The sequence below is a fragment of the Nannospalax galili genome, unplaced genomic scaffold (genome assembly GCF_000622305.1).
Source record: "Nannospalax galili isolate Female #2095 unplaced genomic scaffold, S.galili_v1.0 scaffold772, whole genome shotgun sequence".
In the NCBI taxonomy this organism is placed as follows: Eukaryota; Metazoa; Chordata; class Mammalia; order Rodentia; family Spalacidae; genus Nannospalax; species Nannospalax galili.
Window position 1 is genome coordinate 1,309,989 of NW_008332097.1, and position 20,827 is coordinate 1,330,815.

At 37.2% G+C, this 20,827-nt stretch overlaps 1 protein-coding gene across 3 annotated transcripts in view; it reads right to left on the minus strand.

Annotated features, from left to right (window-relative positions):
• The window catches only part of Slc30a9 (solute carrier family 30 member 9), an 89,234-nt gene that overhangs the window by 20,740 nt on the left and 47,667 nt on the right, over positions 1–20,827 (minus strand). For 2 of the 3 annotated variants that reach the window (XM_029560682.1, XM_008827213.3), the window contains exons 9-12: positions 17,149–17,251; positions 4,551–4,606; positions 1,779–1,914; positions 260–299 (exon numbers count right to left, since the gene is read on the minus strand). In XM_029560682.1, coding sequence (XP_029416542.1) covers positions 260–299; positions 1,779–1,914; positions 4,551–4,606; positions 17,149–17,251 — 335 coding nt within the window. The remainder of the gene's footprint in view (positions 1–259; positions 300–1,778; positions 1,915–4,550; positions 4,607–17,148; positions 17,252–20,827) is intronic. The other variant, XM_029560683.1, reaches the window with a different exon arrangement.

Consider the following 20,827-nt stretch of genomic DNA (forward strand, 5'->3'; position numbering starts at 1 on the left):
ATCAGTACAGTTATGTATTTTACACTGTATTTCCAGTGTTCTGAGCACTCTATGATACCCATAAACAAAGCATACTTTCCCCTCTGCCCTCATTCATTATAGCAACAATCACAGTACATTTTACAAAGACTTTCTTCTCTAAAAAGCAGGCAACACTTATGTTCCTAATATCAAAGTATTAACAGAATTTAGCAATCTATAATGAATGGGCTATTGAATATGTACCACTAGATTGAAAATACTTTGTGCCAGTACATACCTCCTTCAGACACCAAAGATCCTGCTAAAATACAATATGCCTAGAAAAGGGGCATTAAAATAAGTCACAAATTAAGTATTTGGCCAAAGAATCATAGTTGTAATAAAATCTGTAATATCTAAGACATAAATCCAAATTCAGGCTAGGTACTAAGGATCTTGTTGGCAACAACTCAGATGAGAACAATAAAATACAGAGACAGTTGGGTGTGATGGCTCATGCCTTTAATCCCAGTACTTGGGAGGTAGAGGCACTTGGATCTCTGTGAGTTTGAGGCCAGCCTGGTCTACATAGTGAGTTCCAGGCCAGCTGGGGCTATAGGGAAACCCTGTCCCAAAAAGACCAAAAAAAAAAAAAAAGATGTAGGAGCAAAATTACTAAGACAATTCCTCCACATTACTTGAATTCTTCTTCATTCATTGAGAAATGTTGTCTCAGAAGGACCAAGAAATAAAAAATAAAATAAACACAATTAAAAATTTAACTAATCAATCTCTAACTTCAGAGACTGTTTTGCCCCTGTAAAGTGATGCTGTTCAAAATTAGATAGATGAACAGTAGCACCATCAGGTACTGTGTCTATAAAGTGGGCAAACCTTTTCAGAACAGAATATGTTTACCCATTTTAATGATGATAAACATGCTGAGCTGTTGGGATTGCTCAGAAATCTGGATGCATACTCCTAGGAGTTTAGAGAGCATAGAAAACTGTAGTACACATTTGAACAATAACTTGTGAGGCCACTGATGGTGACTGTCATGTCAGCAGAGTGGATGACTGTGTTTGGGAAAAATTCATAGTCCCACAGAAAGTAATGTCTTATGCCTAGGTCTTGGCTATGGAGCCCTGAGTCGGAGTCTTTTGGAAAGGGATGAAATGTCAAATGACATTCTTGCCAAATTCAGGGCAATCACATACATGCTTAGAATTACACCAAGGAACACAGAAGCTGAGAAGGGAGCAGTGTATGACCAATCCGTGGTTATCAATGGTGGGCATGGTCTACTGGGTAGAAGAGCAGAGTAGAAGCTACAGGCCTAGCAAAACAGGAGGTGACCAAACCTCCCCTCTTTCCATTCCCCAGGGCAGGCCTCCTACATGATGGAGGCCTCAGGTAAGAAAAGAAAGCACTTTAAATGTAGTTCCAGTTAATGGCAAGAAACACGGGGCTAGAAATTTTATTAAGTGATGAGACCACTCTTGGAGCTAAAAGTATGGAGGTTTTTTGTTCAATATTATCTGCAGAGAATTCATAGAACTGCCCAAGATTTTAATCAAGGAAAACATGATCAATCATTACAACTACAGAGATTCTCCTACTTAACATCATCAAATTATATGGATTCAGAGGTCATGGCCAGTCATGCCTGAAAAACAAAACCACAAATGAATAACTCTACATTACAGTCAAGAGGCATGCTATTCCTGTTCTTTAATACTGATACGGCAAAGGTATTCTATCAATCACTAAGTCATAGTACCCCAAAGTGTGTGTGAGGGGTGCGGGAAGAGGCTCACCCATAGAAGGGATTCCATTGGTTGAGGATGAAGCAATCCCATGACTCCATGATACCAAGAGAGTCCTGCACCCATCATGAAAATACCAACACCACTAATCAGCGATACAATATAGCGCATATTTGAAAATCCATACCTAAAAAATAAAAAGATAATACAGTTTACAAAAATAAAAGTTACCTTTCAAAATGTTTAGTAAGTCAATGAAAAAGAAAACAAAAATTTCTTAAGACTATTAAGACTGGGCAGTACGGGGTTGGAGAGATGGTTCAGCAGTTAAGAGCACTGACTGCTCTTGCAGAGGACCCAGGTTCGAGTCCCAGCACCCACATGGCGGCTACGAATCATCCTTAACTCCAGTTCCAGGGGAATCCGAAGCTCTCTTCTGACCTCTGCAGCACTGCATGATGGGTGTGCTCACGTACATGCAGGCAATACACTCATACACATAAAATAAAAATAATAAATAAAATATTTTTTTAAAAAGACTATGCTGTATATAATTATACTTCAAACTGTGTGTTCAAAGCTCAAATTTCATTAAAAAATATACAAAGTAGGAAATATGCAAGATCTTTGAAAATATATAAAAATAAAGCAAATATCACTTAATTCAGGTATTTTCTAATCTCCATTTCATATAGTCTATTTTAGTTTATGAGAGCTACTTTACAATTATATTTCACAGAAGCCAGGAAAATTAATCTTTAAAAAAAAATTAATATGTTTAATGAATAGGATAACATTTATATTTCCTTGTATTATAGCTTTTAATAGAAGATTTTTGTTTTGTAGTAAAATCTACAATTTATATAACTTATAATTTTGATGCTCAATAGTGAACAGTTTAACAGATGAAATTTATTACTGATTCTGGACAGTGTAGTATACAGCAACTGTCAAGTATTACCAGAAATAATAGCTTCAGTTTCTGGGCATTTTCAACGATAACTTTTAAAAAACTCAACTATTTTTCTAAGTACCTTTGGTCAGAGTATACCATTAATTTGTATTATTTTAAGTAGTAGTAATGCAACACTATTAGGGGACTTGAAAACTATGACATATGTTTGAGAACTAGAATCATTCATTCACAAAAATATTTCCATGGAAATGTACTCTCAAACCCAAACATTATTGTGCTCTCCTGGCAGATACAGTTCAAACAAGAATCCTTAAATGAAACTGTTCTTGGAATTCTCTTTGTGCAAAGATGTGGTCTTACCATAGAGAATTCCCAGTGTATAGAGGTGACAATGTTTTACAAGTTTGACTTGTAAAGTTTACTGTTTTTTCTAAAGTTTTTCCCCAAAGTAGCATCAACTATATATTGATTTAGATTAAATTAATATCTAAATTAAGCTTCATTACTATTTATATCTAAATTACTTAAAACTAAATATAGTCCAAAATTTTGCTATACACGAACACTAATCACACTTATAGTGCTCAATAGCTACATGTAGCTAGTGACTACCATAATAGACAAACATGAAACAATTCTGATATTAGAGCAAACTGTATTGAGCAGTACCAAAGTCAATTATTGACTATAGTTTAAAGAGCAATCTTCACAACATAAAATTTAAACATTTTATTCTCTGATTTAAAATTTTTGATATACAAAATTGATAAGGAAAATTTTTTTCAAGAGATAGTGAAACATAGCAATGATGAATAATTAAGACTAGAAATCTATTTGTTCTCTACACTAGCTAACTGATAATTACAGGACACTCAAAATATGCTGTTATTATTATGTTACTTATTATTATTAAAACAAGAGTGTCTTAATTTTAAGTAAGGAAAGACACCTATCTATAGAGCATAAAGATGGACATCTTCACAGAGAGAAAAGTGTACGTTTTTACCTTAAGATTGATCAAACTGTATTATATCCGTAGCAAGTAAGACATGATTCAAAGGACTATATTCTAAAAAATAAATTCATTTTATAAATAGCTAATTTTGAAAAGTTATCAAAATTTTCCCAATCACAACAAAGCATTAAAATAAAATAAAAATAAGAATTTGATATAGGTTATTGTGCTGGATAGATAGACAGCTTTAGTGTGAACTTGACACACCTGGGTTGAAGGAGCCTCAATTAGGGAATTGCCTCTATTGGACTGGCCTGTGGCCATGTCTGAGGGGCATCTTCTTGAAGAGTGATGTGGGAGGGCCCAGCCCACTGTGGGTGGTGCCACCCCTGGGCAAGTGGGCCTGTGTTGCATAAGAAAGCAGGCTGAGCAGGGGCCAGGGGAGCAAGCCAGTAAGCAGCATTCCTCTATGGCCTGTGCTCCAGCTTCTGCTTCCAGGTTCCTGCCCTGAGTTCCTACCTTGGGATTCCAGATGAACTCTGACCCAGGATATGTAAGCTAAATAAACCATTTCTTCCCCAAGTTGGTAATGGTCAGAGTATTTTGTCACAGCAATGAAGAACAAACTAAGACAGTTATTGTCAAAATTTTAGATTAGGTAGTCACTCAGACTGAAATATGTATTCTTGAACCAAAATTAAATAGAACTCTTAAGATTTTTTTAAAGTGCTTTGTTATGATCAAATACAGAGATCTCCATGCTGTTTTATAAAGTATAAAAATAATTCTACCTTGAATCTACTTTGACGTAGCAGTGAACCCTGCATTTAGGTATTACAGAAGAAATAATCAAATTGAAATTGTATAAATTTCAGATTTCTGAAATTCATTTGTCTTTATTTCAAAAACTTACAGCTAAGACAAGCAAAAACACAACAGGTAATATTCTTACGGGTGAGAAGGATCTGGTGTCTGAACAGACTTACTGATGCCCAATGCTAGTAAACCCTGTGGAGAAGAAAAAGCAGTAAGCAATCATTAGCAAGATGGAGAACACAATGTGAGCGAGCCAGTTTGGAAGACACAAAGGACAACAATAAAGAAACAGTTAATGTACACATGGTGAAGGGCCAAGCAATTCTGATTTCCGGTACTTAGAAAAATAAAGATGAACCCAAAAGGATTCAAAACAACATTGTTTCTAATGAAAGGGTTGACATTCATGGGCATGGAGGCACATGCCTAAAACCGAACATATGGAGAAGCAGGAGGATCATGAGTTTTGAGACCATCCTTAGCTGCATAAGGAGACCCATCTGAAAAAACTAAAACAAATACCAAACCAAACCAAACCACCACTACAAAACAAAACAAAACACACCACACAAAAAATCCCAACCATAATATATGACTTCTACAGACACTTAAAAGAGAGAGGCTGGGGTAGAGTTTTATATACTGACATGGGGAAAGCTCCGAGATGTACCATTCAGGAAGGGGGAGAGAGAAAGCAAGTTAGGGGTAGCATCTACAGGGTATAAAGTAGTTGTGCTTTGCAGATTTTGTCAAGTACTTATAGTAGGAGAAAGCTTGAAATGAAGTACATTAACTATGGTTTTAACTGAAAAGTTTGAGTGGGATGATACCTGTCTTTTTTATAAGAATAACGTGTATAGGACAAAGTAAAAAAGCACATACAGCATAAAACATGTGAACACACACTTGTAGTGAAATGGCAACACCATGCACAAGAAGTACACATATCACTGTACATAGGATAGTGATTAGGGAATGGACGGAAAGAAATAAAAATGAAGAACTTGGGTCTGGAGAGATGGATGGCTCAGCCATCAAAAACACTGGCTGCTCTTGTAGAGGACCCAGATTCAGTTCCCAGCACCCACATGGTGGCTAACAACCATCTGTAATTCCAGTTCCAGGGGATCTGATGTCCTCTTCTGGTCACCATGGGCATTATATGCATGTGCTGCACTTACATACAGGCAAAACACTCATACACTAAAAAAATAAAAATTTTAATGAAGAACTTATTAACTAAGATTTTATTTCTTGGCTAGAGGCATAGCTCAGTGGTAGAGTGCTGGCTCAGTATGCACAGTGATCTGAGTTTGATTTGCAGCATCCCTTCCCCAACAAAAGATTTTATGCTTTAAAAAAAAAATCTAAAATAAATCCAATAAATTCCTGATGTATTTAACCCTAGCTGCCACATTCCTACAACTTCTTCCCTTTCCTTTTCCTTGACTTCATCTTTTCATCTTTAATTTCTACATTTTATTTTAATTTTTAAAGAATTATCCACTAGAAACTCTTGATATTAATAGGTTTGCTTTTCATTCTAGCTTTATGAAAATTTAGAAATCTATTAAAAATATCTACTTGATTAGAACCATTTAACAGGAATTTAAAGCCTCTGAGTAAATAACCTATGTGATTTGTTTTTTGATTGATCCTAAGATGTTCCCCTTTCCCAGCAGAGTACCAATACTCAAGTAAAGTTTGAGATAACTATACTAATGGATGAAGATTCCTTATAAATTATAAAATAAGTCATTTTTATAGCAAAACATATAAAGAATAAACTACTCTGAAAATGTCTGAAGCAAATATAGTTGGATTTTTATGATTTGATATTGGAAATTTAAATATATGTGTAGTGTTATGCCAACATTACAATAACCTGAACAAAAAAGCATGACTCTTAAATTTAGTTTTTAAGAGTGGACCCGAATTTGAAGGACACTCATTCACCCAGATATCTCTTGGAACCACTTGTTTCCTGGAACTGTGCTTTGCAGTCTGACTTCACTTGCATTTGTATTCAAACTGGTTTCCCCAGTTTCACTGGGAAAGTACAAGTTTGGATTCACTCTTATCTTAACAGACCATCCGGGCCTTTATATCATATCCATAGTTCTAGAATATCTCATTCACCCAATCTCAGGCATCCTTCCCAGTCTTCATTGTGTTCAATGAAACTGGGTGTGCTGTTTTTCAGTTCTTTCATAAGTTAATTCTCAAGCATACTCACAGTCATTCTTTATCTTTTTTGGGTGGAAAATCTAACTGAGGCTCCCAGGAAACACCTGGTCACAAGACACAAGGTTCATTGAGGTTTCCAGGGTTAATTAAGTCACTAGTCCAGATTCTGTCCATTTTATAAAAGTCATTCCTATAAATATGGAATTATCAGAAGGTGTTTTTTGTTTATTTTACTGGATTTCAAAGGCAAAGGAGGTAAACTACATAAAACAATGAACTAAATTCTCCTAAGCTTGTATAATAAAATTGTATTACATTTATTTGTGTGCACGTGCATATGTGTGTGTGTTTATATGGGCTCACACATACCATAGCATGTATGTGGAGGTCAGAGGACAACGTGCAAGAGTTGGCTCTCTCCTTCTATCACATGGGTCCTGGAGATCCAACTGAGGTTGCCAGGCTTTGTGACAAGCACCTTTACCCACCAAACCATCTTGCCAGTTCTTAAGTTTACATATTAAAATAACATTATGTTTACGTTAATGTGTATACAACTACTTTAAAAGTTCTTAGCACTTAATTTGGCGATGCAAAAAAGTCTGAAATACCATCAACTATTATATAAATTGAATAGTGCCATATTTATTTCTTTTAAAAAATATTTTATTCTCAAAAGACAAAAAGAAATTTTATTATTTTTATTTTATGTGTATGCGTGTATTGCCTACATGTAGGTAAGTGCACCCATGTCGTGCAATGCCCAGGGAGGACAGAAGAGGCTGTTGGATACCCTGGAACTGGAGTTAAGGATAGCTGTTAGCTGCCATGGGGGTGCTAGGATTTGAGCCTGCAAGAACAGCCAGTGTTCTTAACTCCTGAGCCATCTCTCCAGTCCTCACTATATTTCTTAGTTCCTATAAAATCAAGACACCATAGCTCATTTTCCTTTTGTTCTTTCCGACAGATGTAAGTTATGTGATATATATCTTTCCAGACGTTTTTGTATACTTTTATCACACAGACTAACAACACACAAGTCAGCCAATCTTTATATTGGCTTTGCTTGCAACAGTGACCATGAACAAAGTAGCAAATCTTCCGTTCTCTGGCATTCATTCCTTAATATCATACTATCATCACTCAGATGCCTAAATACTGCCTTGGCACAACTTTCTGCTTGTTTTATGTGCATATAATTTGCATATAAGAGAAAGGACTGTATCTTTTTTTTAAAAAAAAAATCTTGCAAATTTATGTGTTCAATAAATTCATGAGTTAATATTAAATGATACACTTTTTATTTTATTATTTTTATTTTATGTGTATGCATGTATTGCCTGCATGTATGTGCACCCATGTCATGCAATGCCAGTGGAGGACAGAAGAGGCTGTTGGATCCCCTGAAACTGGAGTTACAGACGGTTATTAGCTGCCGTGTGGGTGCTGGGATTCAAACCCAGGTCTTCTGCAAGAACACTGTTCTTAACCACTGAGTCATCTCTCCAGCCCAGATATACTGTGTTTTATTTAACAGAAAAGTTACCATTGTGAATGGTTACAGAAATTGTGAAACTAAATTATCATTAGAAGCACAGGTCTAACTTAAAAGCTGGAGGTATTTTCATCTCTCAGGAAGTAAAGAAAAAGAATGGCATAAAATAGTACAATGAATTGAAATTCTTAACGTGGTAGATCTCAAAGTTTTCAGAAGGACGTGGGAAACACAATGTCTATGCACTCAGTAAGATCTGGTTAAAATCCTTTTCCTCAACTTTTTTTTTTTTTGGTCTTTTTGAGACAGGGTCTCCCTGTAGCCCCAGCTGTCCTCGAACTCACTATGTAGACCAGGCTGGCCTTGAACTCACAGAGATGTGCCTGCCTCTGCCTCCCGAGTGCTGGGATTAAAGGTGTGCACAACCATGCCTGGCAACTTTTTTTTTTTTTTTTTAAAGCTAAAACCTACTATTCAGTGAGGACTTCTTAAGGCACAGGACATCACATGACCTAGATTCTAAAACTTATTTATTTTACATTGTTGTTTAATCCTTTACAAAAAAAATTGTTTCCTAGTTACTCAACTAGTACATACTCACTGTGAAGGAAGTTGAAGCAGTAAGGAAAGGGGACATTTTAAGAGTCTAGAGTATAATTCAGATTGTCTATATATTTCTGTGTAGTTTTTTGGGGGGAGTGGGGGAGATAGAGTCTCCCCATAGCCCTAGCTGGCTGGAACTCACTATGTAGACCAGGCTAGCCTCGATGTCACAGAGATCTGCCTGCCTCTGCCTCCTGATTAAATGGTATGTGTCACAACAGGCGAATTTTGTGCCAGATTTTGAAAAGGGAGTGTTCATACTTAAAAATATGACCACAGTCTACATAACCTCTTTTTGTACTTTATTTTATGGAAATTTCCTTAATTTACAGATGGATGAACACAACAATTCAAAAGCCTTCAGAGACTATTTCAATAAGCTCATCTATCACTAAGCTTCAACAGTCAGAAATCTATGAATGACTCTGTCTTATATAATTCATATATATTCCTTCATAAATATTTTTTAAGTAAATTGTAAGCATCATACAATCTTAATCTGGATGATTAATGCTTTCAAAAAATAAAGCCATTAGACTATTATATTTCTAAAAATTAATGTTAATTACATTAGTACTTTATAGCAAACATCTACTCAGTAATAACATTTCCGCATGAGTATTTTTATTTATTTAAAATTTTCACTTTTGAGAACTTCACAGATATATTTATATAGATGAAATATGACCATTTATTTATTTACTTAATTTGATTTTTTTGAGACAGAGTCCCACTATGTAGCCCTGGCTGGCCTTGAACTCACAGAGATCAGCCTGCTTCTATCTCCTGAATGCTAGGATTAAAGGAGTATGCCACCATGCCCAGTCCTGAAAATTTAAGTGTAAGGAAATTTGTACATGAATTCTTCCCCCAAGCCCTTTACCCAGGAACCTGGTTCCTTTCCCTGGATGCTTCCTTGGTAATTGGAGGTCCTTGGGCAAAATTCTAAAGTAAAATTCTAAAATAAAATGAGTATACTGTTTATTATTATTTTTGTAGTTTCTACTATGTTTCTCTGTATTTGCTCATGATGTCATCATTTCAAAGTTCAACTTCAGACTTTATTGACTGCCTGAGGGAGCCATGAACATGGATAAGTCCTTTTGAACTGTGTGAATTTTTTAAACCACAGACATATATTTCTTTAATTAAAAATAAACACTTTAAAGGGCTTTTATGTATCAAGCAAAGCCAATAAATAAAAGTTACTCCAAGGGACTGGAGAACTAATATTTGGGTTAAGCCAGAGCTTTCACGTTAGAGAAATTCAGACTGACTTGTAGACACTACTAATACAGTGTGGGTGCACACACCTGGTGGGCAAACACTTTTGAGGGAGCATTCATGCACAATTTGTGTGTGTGTGGTAAATGTATGTGTGCACATGTGTAGGGGTGCACTTGTCCATACATGCATATGTGGAGGCCAGAGATGGACATCAGGTGTCTTCTTCCATTGCTTTCCAACTTAGTTTGCTGAGACCAGGTTGCTCACTGAACCAAGAACTCGTCCATTCAACTAGGCTGGATGGTCAGCAAGCCCCCAAGAGCTGCTTATTGCCAGCCTCCCCAGAACTGAGGTCAGAGATGTATGCTTCCTGACCTGACTTTTACATGGGTGCTGGTCCTCGGGCTTGTTGCATAGCAAGCACTTTACCTACTGAACCATCTTCTCCCAGCCCCATTTTTTTGTTTTCCAAGACAGAGTCCCATGCATCCCAGGATAACCTCAAACTTGCTATATAGCTGAGGATGATCTCAAACTTCTGATACTCCTGCTTTCACCTCCCAAGTGCTGGAATTACAACCATGGACCACCTCAACTGGTTTATGTAGAGCTAGGGACCAAACCTAGGCAAGCATTCTACCAAAGGAGTTATATCTGGAAATTAAACCTAGGGCCTCACACCTTCTAGGCAAGCACTTAATATAGACCCATTCCTTTTAAAAAAATTTTTATCTATTCATTTATTTATGTACATGTGTATATGTGTCCAAGTGTTAATGTGCATGCATGTCTGCATGTGTACATCTGTGCTAGAAGAAAGTATCAGATATCTTCTCCACCTCTCCCTCCACCTGTTCCTGAGGCACTGGGGACTCTTCCTGAACTTGGGGTTTTGGCTAGGCTGAAAGCTAGCAAGCCCCAATCTTCTTCCTGTTTCTGCGCCCCTCAGAGCTGTGGTTACAGGCATTTCCCCAGCACCCTGTTGGTCAATGATAGGATCTGAATTTTGGTCCTAATGATTGCAGAGAAAACACTTTTAACCACCAAACCATCTCTCCAGCTCTCTTGGCCTTTCTTTAAAAAAGAAAAAAACTCATTTTTTTTAGACAAGGTTTCACTAAATTGGCCTTGAACTTGAGATTCCTCCTCCCGCAGCATCCCAAGTAGCTTGGTTTCACAGGTCTATACAATCAGGCCTGGCTGAAACAAACAAGACTTTGAATATACAGTTCTTTGAATTTTAACAAATATATACATCTCTGTAACATATTCCTATCAAGACAGAACCTTTCTATCATCCTAAAAGTTTCCCAGTGCTCCTCTTCAACCTTTTCCCACAACAGAAACAACTATTTTTGAGTTCCTTAAAAATCAAAAGTTAAACTCTATCAGAAGCATTCTTTAGTGTTCACCTTCTTCCAGTGTGTCAGTGGAGATACAAGTAACTAGGTAAATAGTTCATTCCTTTTCATTGCCAGATAATACTCCACTGAACAATTATACCATGATTTGACTATCTACTCTGTTATTTACGGGCACTGGGTCGATTCCAGATTTCTAGCCAGTGTAAGAAAATTGCTATAACAATATTTATCCAAGTCTCTTGTGGACATTCATTCCATTTCCCTTGAGTAAATACTTAGAAGACTCACCAGGTCACAGGCTAGACATGTTGATAGAAGACTGACACACATTTTTAAGAGTGCACCATCTTACCCTCCACCAGTGGATGTGAGAGATCTAGCATTTAAATTCTTCAACATTTGGCTGCTGGACTCTAGTTTTAATAATGACAGTGAATAAAGATATTTTATTGTAGCTTTACCTGTCCTACTAAAGTCACAGTGACAGAACTTCTAAATGCATCCACTGGCTATGTCATTCATTCATCTTGATTTGTGACATAATTCTTTTGATCTTTCTGACTTAAAAAAATGAGTTACCTATTTTGTGAATATTGTTCTCCAGTCTTTGGCTTGCCTATTTATTTACTTTTATTTTTTTCTACTTATTTTCCTAACTGGTCTTTTAATAAACATGAGTTGTTATTTTTGAGGGTTTAATTTGTAAACTCGTTTCATTTATGATACTGTTTCTGCTTCCTAATCTACCTACAGACCTAAAGATATTTTCTCCCCCTCCCAAAAAAAATCTTCAGTTTTACCTTTTACATTTGGGCCTATGACCTACCTTAATTTTGTATGAGGCTGAGTCAAGGCTCATTTATTTTTCTTGTGGATATCTAATATTTCTGGCAGTCTTTGTTTAAAACAATTTCCATTCTTTCCAGAACTGCTTTGGTGCCTCTGTCGGCTGGTAAGTGAATGGGACTCTATTGTTGCTGCCTCTTCTGTTCTGTTCCACTTCTTTACCAATCCTTTGGTTTGAGTTTTATCTTTGAAGAGGCAGTTCACTCTATCCCAAGCTGGCCTCAAACTGGAAGTTCTCCTGCCTCAGCCTCCCAAGTGCTGGGATTATAAATGGGAGTTGTCTTAGCTGGTTTGATTTTGTCGATTTTTTGCCAATACCTCATTGTCCTAATTATCAAAACTTTGTAAGTCTTTAAGTTCTCCAAATTTCTTTTTCAAAACTGCTTTAAGTTGTATAGGTCACTTGCATTTCTATATAAATTTTAGAATTTATTGTTTGTTGATATGAAAAAAAAGATTCCTGGGCCAGCATGGAGGCACATGCCTGGAATTCGAGCACTTGGAAGATCCAGAGTTTCAGGCCAGCCTGAATTTTAAATTTTTCATATGAATAAACTTCAAGGCTCATAACAGAAAACCCCAAAACTCTACTGACATTATAATTAGGATTACATTAAATCTATAAATCTATAGATCTATTAACTCCATAGCAACCTCCTCCATTTCTTTTCTTTCTCTTTTGTGGTCCTGGCAATCAAACTGAAGGTCTTGAATATTCTAGGCAAGCATGCTCACACTGAGCTACATCCCCAGTTTTTCTTTAGGTCTTTTAAATTTTTCTCTCAAGCGGCGTGGTGGCACATACCTGTAGTCCCAGCACTTGGGAGGCAGAGGCAGGCAGATCTCTGTGAGTTCAAGGCCAACCTGGTCTATATAGTGAGTTCCAGGACAGCTTGGGGTACAGGGAGACCCTGCTTCAAAACGACAAAAAAAAGAAAAAAAAATTTTTTTCTCTCAGTGACGGTTTAGTTTTCAGTGTAAAAGTTTTGTACATCTTCTGCTAGGTTTATTCTTCATTAGTATTTTGTGATAGCATTATAAGTGGAAAAATTGTAATTGCCATTCTCCATATATTTTCTGGTAGTGAAAATGATTTCTATATATTGGTCTTCTATACCTATTCATTTTGACCATTACACTTTTGGAACAATATTTACGTGATTATGATTTTGATATACTGCTTGATGTAATTTGGTTTTTTTTTAAAAGAATTTTGGGGGCTGGAGAGATGGTTCAGTGGTTAAGAGCACCGATTGCTCTTGCAGAGGACCCAGGTTCAATTCCCAGCACCCACATGGAGGCTATGAACTGCCCTTAACTCCAGTTCCAGGGGAATGTGAAGCCCTCTTCTGACCTCTGTGGCATTGCACGACATGGGTGCACTCACATACATGCAGGCAATACCATCATACACATAAAATAAAAAAATAAAAATAATAAAAAGAATTTTCCTGTATAACCTGAGGGATACTGATCTGTATGTATTGTTTTCTCTTGTGATGACTCTGTAAAGTTTTGGTGTCAGAGCTCTGCTCTCTGCATCAGAGTTGAAAAGGCATTTCCTTCTCTCTGAAAGTCTGAACTATTGCAGCCTTTCTTAAAAGTTGATAGAATTCCTTTGGTACTAGACCCCATAGGTTACTAAGGATCCTGTCACTTTCTTCCACAGTTTGCTTTCTCTCCAGTTTTATTACGAATGTCTTCTATTATTACATGTTTAGGACTGATTGTTTTCTAGTGCCGTAGCCTTCTGTTAATGCTATATAGTGAGTTTTTTGCATCAGATATTTTTTAGCTCTAAAATCTCCAAATAATTTTCTATCAACTGTCCACTGAGTATGTTTTGCTGACTGATCTTTTGGTTATAAGCCAAATTTTCTTTGTATTTGTACTTGTCTAGTAATATTTATTTCCCTAATTGAACATTAAGCACTGTGAATGCTAAACCAAATGTTTGGATTTTGTTCTCTTCTGTAAAAAGCATGGAATTGTGGCAAGTAATTAAATTACTTATAGATAAGCTTAATCATTTACATTTCTAGGGAATTCTCTTAAAACGGGTTCTACACTAGCCTTTACACCAAGGATAATTTAGCTGTAGTGCTTAAGTACAAGATTTTTGTTGACCCGTGTTATCAGGGGTTTCTCTTACCTCAGCTGGTCAGAAACTGAATGTAGTGGATCCCTTTGTAAGCACTAGGAATTATTCAGCTTGCTGCTAGCTGGGTAGTTTCTGCCTAGATTCACATTTACACTTTGCACATGTGTAATTTAATTTTCAGCAAGGGCACACAACAGTCCCTATGCAGACTTCTGTAGACTTTACTATATAGCTCTGTCCTTGGTGGAATTCTGTCTTCTAATTTTCAGATTCCTCAAACTTTCATTTCTATCTTCTCAACTCAGTGCTATTGCTTGTGTACCTCTAAGCAAAAGGCAGAAAGGGGATATGAAAGTAATCAAATCCCACCTCTCAGAGATCATGATTATGTGCTTCTATTGTTCAATATTTGAAACCAGTTACATTATGTATTTTGCCTAGGTTTTCACTGTTTATGCAGCAAGACTAAATTCAGTCTGTTAGGCTTTAATGGGTCAAAGCAGATCTATACATAATATTCTGCAAGTTGACCTTTTTACTAAGGTTCATCATGGTTATTATTCCACATTCTCTCAAACACATAGTATTTTAGAGAATAGACATTTAAGGATTATCTTCAATATTCTAAACAACTAACAGTAAAACTAATCTTAACTCATGACTTCTTGTCCATGTGTATAAATACTTCTGCATTTCATAAGCTTTCAAGAGAATAGATACTGGTTTTATACATCTCTCCCCATTTCCTCTCCTTCTTCCTCATATCATGACTGACTCAAGCTGTACTATACAATGTTTTTTTTTTTTGGTCTTTTTAAAATGAGACAGGGTCTCTCAGTAGCCCCAGCTGGCCTGGAACTCACTATGTAGACCAGACCAGGCTGGCCTTGAACTCACAGAGATACGCCTGTCTCTGTCTCCATGTGCCACCACACCCGGCTTACAATGGTTATTAAACATTTGCCAAGTATAACACTTAAACTTGGGGTGGGTAGATGACTCAATGGATAAAGAACTTGCCAGTTCTTTGCAAGCATAAGAACTGGAAGTAAGAGGCCTAGTACTTTCGTAAATGCTGGGTGGAAATGGTGGCCATTCTGTAATCCCAGCCCCTGGGAGGCAGAGACAGACAGAATCCCTGAAGTAAGCTAGCTACTGGACTGGCCCAAACAGTGGGCTCTGTGCTCAAGTACAAGACCATACCTCAGTATGTAAGGTGGAGAGTGACTGAGGAAGGCATCTGCTATGAAACTCTGGCTTCCTCACAAGCACCAACACACATAAGCAAACACACACATGCACGCACACCACTTACCATACAAGTAAAATAAAATAAAATTCAAGGTGCTGGGTGTGGTGGCACATGCCTTTAGTCCCATCCTTTAATCCCAGCATTCAGGAGGCAGAGGCAGGCGGATCTCTGTGAGTTCAAGGCCATCCTGATCTACATAGCGAGTTCCAAGCTGGCTGGGGCTACAGGGAGACCCTGTCTCAAAAAGACCAAGAAAATAAAAATAAAAAAATAAAATTCAAGGTAAAGATTGCTAGCACTAATAACAAATGTTTACCTTTATTCTTTAGTTTTACAAAGGGTTTTAATCCACTTGACAATGAATTAGAATGTTCTCAGATTTAATTTGTAATTAACATTGCTCTGCTTGTTACTTATTTTATTATTAAAACTTTGTCTTAAATATACTTTCTTGGCTTGGCAGTGCTGGGAATCAAATCAGGACCTCCCACATGCTAAGCAAAACTTAACCACTGAGCTATAGTACCAGTTTTAAATAATCCTGTGCCTGTACTGAAAATTCTCTCAAACTTATCTCAACATAAATGGAGTATAAATATTGAAAAGATATCATACTATTTAAAATGTGACATGATATGTAAGTAAAAAATTTTATAGTATTCTTTAAAAAGGCTTGAGGTTTTAGTATTCAAAATTAAGGCAAATGAAAATTTAAGACATAATTTTAAAAATTCACTTGCGCCGGGCATGGTGGCGCATGCCTGTAGTCCCAGCACTTGGGAGGCAGAAGCAGGTGGACTTCTGTGAGTTCAAGGCCAGCCTGGTCTACATAGTGAGTTCTAGGACAGCTGGGGCTACAGGGAGACCCTGTCTCAAAAAGACAAAAAAAAAAATTCACTTGCAAATTCAAGGGAAATAATTCAAGCTATCAGTCTAATGTGAAACTATTGAGGTGGGGGCTGGAACGATGACTCAGCAGTTAAGAGCAATAGCTGCTCTGGTTCAGTTTCCATAATCCACACGGTGGTAAACAACAGTCCATAACTCCACTTCTAGGGGATCCACACCTTTGTCTGGTCTCCACAGGCACTGCACATGTGGGGTGCACTTACACACATGCTGGCAAAACACTCATACATATAAAAAGATAAATTTTAAAAAAAGATGCTAAGAAATTAAGAGGGAATGGTGGGACATGGGAGGAGCTGTTGGAAGACTGGGAAGGATGGAAATAATACAAAGACAATATTCATGCATGAAATTCTCAAAGATAAAAATATTAGAATTAAAAAATTTCGATTTCTATAAAAAAAAACTCACATTTAGAAACCAACTTTCTATTGACTGTAAGAATCTCTTCTACAAAAGACCGTAAACAAGCATTTTTGGTTTTTTTTTTTCTTTTTTTGGTCTCTATGGACAGGGTCTCCCTTTAGCCCCAGCTAACCTGGAACTCACTATGTACAGCAGGCTGGCCTTGAACGCAGAGATCTGCCTGCCTCTGCTTCCCAAGTGCTGGGATTACCATTGTTCTTAAATGCTCAAAAGCAAAACAAGTCATTTCCCCCTCCCCCAAGCTAACTGTAGAAATTATTCAGTTTCTTAATAGATCAACTTTTGACTAAAGTCTATTAATAATATGAAATATTTTCTCCGTACCTGGTTACAAGTATCAGATAATGAGTGTATAGCTTCTGAGAACATGCTTGCTGAACCCGTATAAATCCAGGCAAGAAATTTAAAGAAACAGTTTAAACCATTGCTGGAGAGAAAGAAAAAAAAAGTTTGTATTAAAAATTTCCATCAAAAACTTATTTAACTGATTTTATACTAGATCCTGTTAAAAGTAAAAGAATCGAGCAAAGCGTGGTGGCGCACGCCTGTAGTCTCAGCACTTGGGAGGCAGAGGCAGGCGGATCTCTGTGAGTTCAAGGCCAGCTGGGTCTACATAGTGAGTTCCAGGGCAGCTAGGACTACTGGGAGACCCTGTCTCAAAAAAGACCAAAAAAAAAAAAAAAAACAGTAAAAGAATCTGCTACTTACTGTTCAGGTATAAATGTGAAAAATATAGATTATGGTACTAAGTACTCAAAGAGGCAATGCTATGTGCTGAAGGCTTTTTCTTTTCTTCCTGATACTGTATATACCATCTTCCAGCTAAATTTTTTTTTGGGGGGGGGTCTTTTTGAGACAGGTTCTTCCTGTAGCCCCAGCTGGCCTAGAACTCATAGAGATAGTACTGCCTCTGTCTCCTGTGTGCTGGACTCCATCATGCCTGGCTTGCCAGGTCATCTTAACTACTTCTATAGCTTTAATTATCACCTGTAGACTAATACCAGATGACCCTGAATTTCTAGCCTATATTTCCTCCTCAGCTTCTGACCAATCCACATAACAATAATCCTTAAGTACATGTTATAGCCCAGGTGCTATGCTAACTGGTCTATATATGTTGCACATGTTCCTCTAACAAGTCAGAGTAGAATTATTATCCCTATTTTGTTGGCAAAAAGAACTAGTCCTGGGGCTGGAGAGTTAGCTCAGAGGTTGAGTACTTGCTACTCTTGCAGAGGACCTGTTCTTAGCACCCACATGGTGGCTAACAGTTGGCTGTAACTCCAGTTCCAGGGGATCTGATGCCCTCTTCTGGTCTCTGTGGGCACTGCATACATAGGTACACATATACATCCAGGAAAAACATACATACACATAGAAAAAAAAAAGAATGAATCCTATTGGCCACCTCCTCATAGACACCCCATAGACACCTTGAACTAAAACACAAAGATCATTTTCTCTCCTCCTGCCCTGCCCTGTTCTGGTGCACCTCTAAGTGAATGATGCAATATTTATCAATTATCCAAGCCAGAAGCCTGGGCACCAGTCTTGACAATACTTCTAAATACTTCTTGAACCATTCTGTGTCTATCTGCCTCACCCACTGTCTTAATTAGATATCGTCTTCCCTATCTTTATTGTAAATGCTTCCCTTGATTCTAGAGCCCCTCCAAGCCTTCAAGGATCACGTATCATATATTTCCACTGCCTATCATAATTTCTGATGTGTATTTTTTATAAGAATTACAGAATCAATGCATTTAGATAGGGTAAAATGGATTAATTAACAAAATGGATAAAAAGTAAAACAGGAATCAAGAAGCCAAAGGAAAAAAAGGTAAGTTACAAAAACATCAAGTATGTTCTTCCAAAATGGGAGAAAAACGGGCTGGAGAGATGGCTCAGTGGTTAAGAGCACTGACTGCTCTTGCAGAGGACCCGGGTTCGATTCCCAGCACCCACATGGCAGCTACAAACCATCCTTAACTCCAGTTCCAGGAGAATCCGAAGCCCTCTTCTGACGTCCATGGCATTGCAAGACATAGGTGCAGTCACACACACGCAGGCAACACATTCATACACATAAAATAATAAAATATTTAAAAAAAAAAAAGGGAGAAAAATACAAGCACAAATATATTCTTTAGTAACTAAGTTAAGGTTGGCCTAGGTAACACTGACCATTGTAACTTTTCTTAAAAATTATTTATGTAATAACCACATGATTAGAAGAAGCATTTCATTACAGCTTTAACACATTCACTAATAATTTCCAAAGATGCATCTCTTTCAATATTGGCTGTAAACTTTTAAGTCCACAGTTGAATTAATACAGTTATACAATATTGTACTCAGTATAAACCCTGTAAGACATAAAATTGAATGAGGGTTTTAATGAGTTTTTAACCTTTAAAAAAGATCTCCATTTCATTTAAAATATGCTGTTTCCTACAGACTCATTTGTTTTTAATGCTGCTAACAGATGTTTGCACACATGTCTCTAATCTCTATGTATCTGATTATTACTAGTCACAGTCGGTTACTTTCTGAGATCCACCTGAGCATGGATATAAAATTGTGTAAATTTCAATGGTAATGCATTTCACCTCTACTAACTAACATGGAGCAAATTTTTATGCTTCTTCCTCAAAAACTCATTTTTTTGTTTTTTTGTGTGTATATGCAGAACATCCCAAACAACCTTATTAATCTATATACCAACATCCCAAATGGCACCCTCCCATGGCCTCCACCCCCTCCCCCCACCACTGGAGCCCCTATACTCTGTAATCCCTATTCTGTCCACTGTGTTGTCAGTGCCCCCAGCCATTCCCCAGTGCTTGTCCATCTACTGAATCTAGTCAGACTATCTTGAGTTCCGTCTTTTAGGAAGATCAGCTGTTCCTCATCTAGCAGCAAGCAGTTGCCAATATTCCTTTAGATAGGATTGGGGTCTGCTGTTCATTTTCCCAGTTCTATGCTGGGTTATTGTCTGTCTGAGTTTGTCTGGGACTTGTGTATGCAATTACCATTGCCATAGAACCATACGAACAGGTTCCCAGGAGCCTGTAGGACTCTGTTTCTATATGATCATACATCTCCTCCCTGGCTTACAATCTTTCCACCCTCTCTTCTGCAATAGTCCCTGAACCTTGGATGGGAGAAGTTTAATAAAGGGAATCCTGTCCAAGGACCAGCATTCAGCAGACTCTTGATCTCTGCCCTTTGGCTATTTGTGAACTTTTGTGTTCCTGGCACTCCACTGCATGAAGGACCTTCATCAATGGGAACTGAGAGATTCATTAGTGTCCTCTTCTTTACTGCTGTTCTATGCTCCATGAGCCTTAAGTGTAGAGGTTGCATTGCAGATGTGTCATTTTGGCCTGAGCAATTCATAGACAATGTTCAAGTGTAACCTCTGACTTGTACAAAATGAGCTTCTTTGATCAGTGGTGACTGGGATATTTTTCTGTAAATATAAGTATACATATTTTTCACATAGCAAGAAATCACATTAGTCTAATGATTTCACAGTCTTGGGGTTTTATCTAAGGTATATGGCCACTCCAGCCATGTGTATTAGATTATGTTTACATTACCTCAAGATATATTATATTCCTTGAGCTGGTGGATGTATAATTTGTCAGTAGGTTGTTCAAGTAATATGGTTCACTGTGTCTTTTTAAAAGACAAATTTGACAAACTTTAATATTTTCAGGAAGAAACTAAGATCTTAACCACATCAAAAATATACAGAGCCCAAATATGAATGTCTATATGGACTCATACACTTCTCCCATCATTTCATTACCATGATATAGACTCAACTTTCTCCTAAAAGCTATATGCTTCTAACTCTGCAGCTAGTTACCAAGTAACAAATTAATATACTGAGGGACAAACAGATTAAAATGCATATGTATCTAGAACTGGAGAGACGGCTCAGTACTTAAAGAGCACCTGCTACTCTTGCAAAGAACCTGGGTAAGTTCCTAGCATT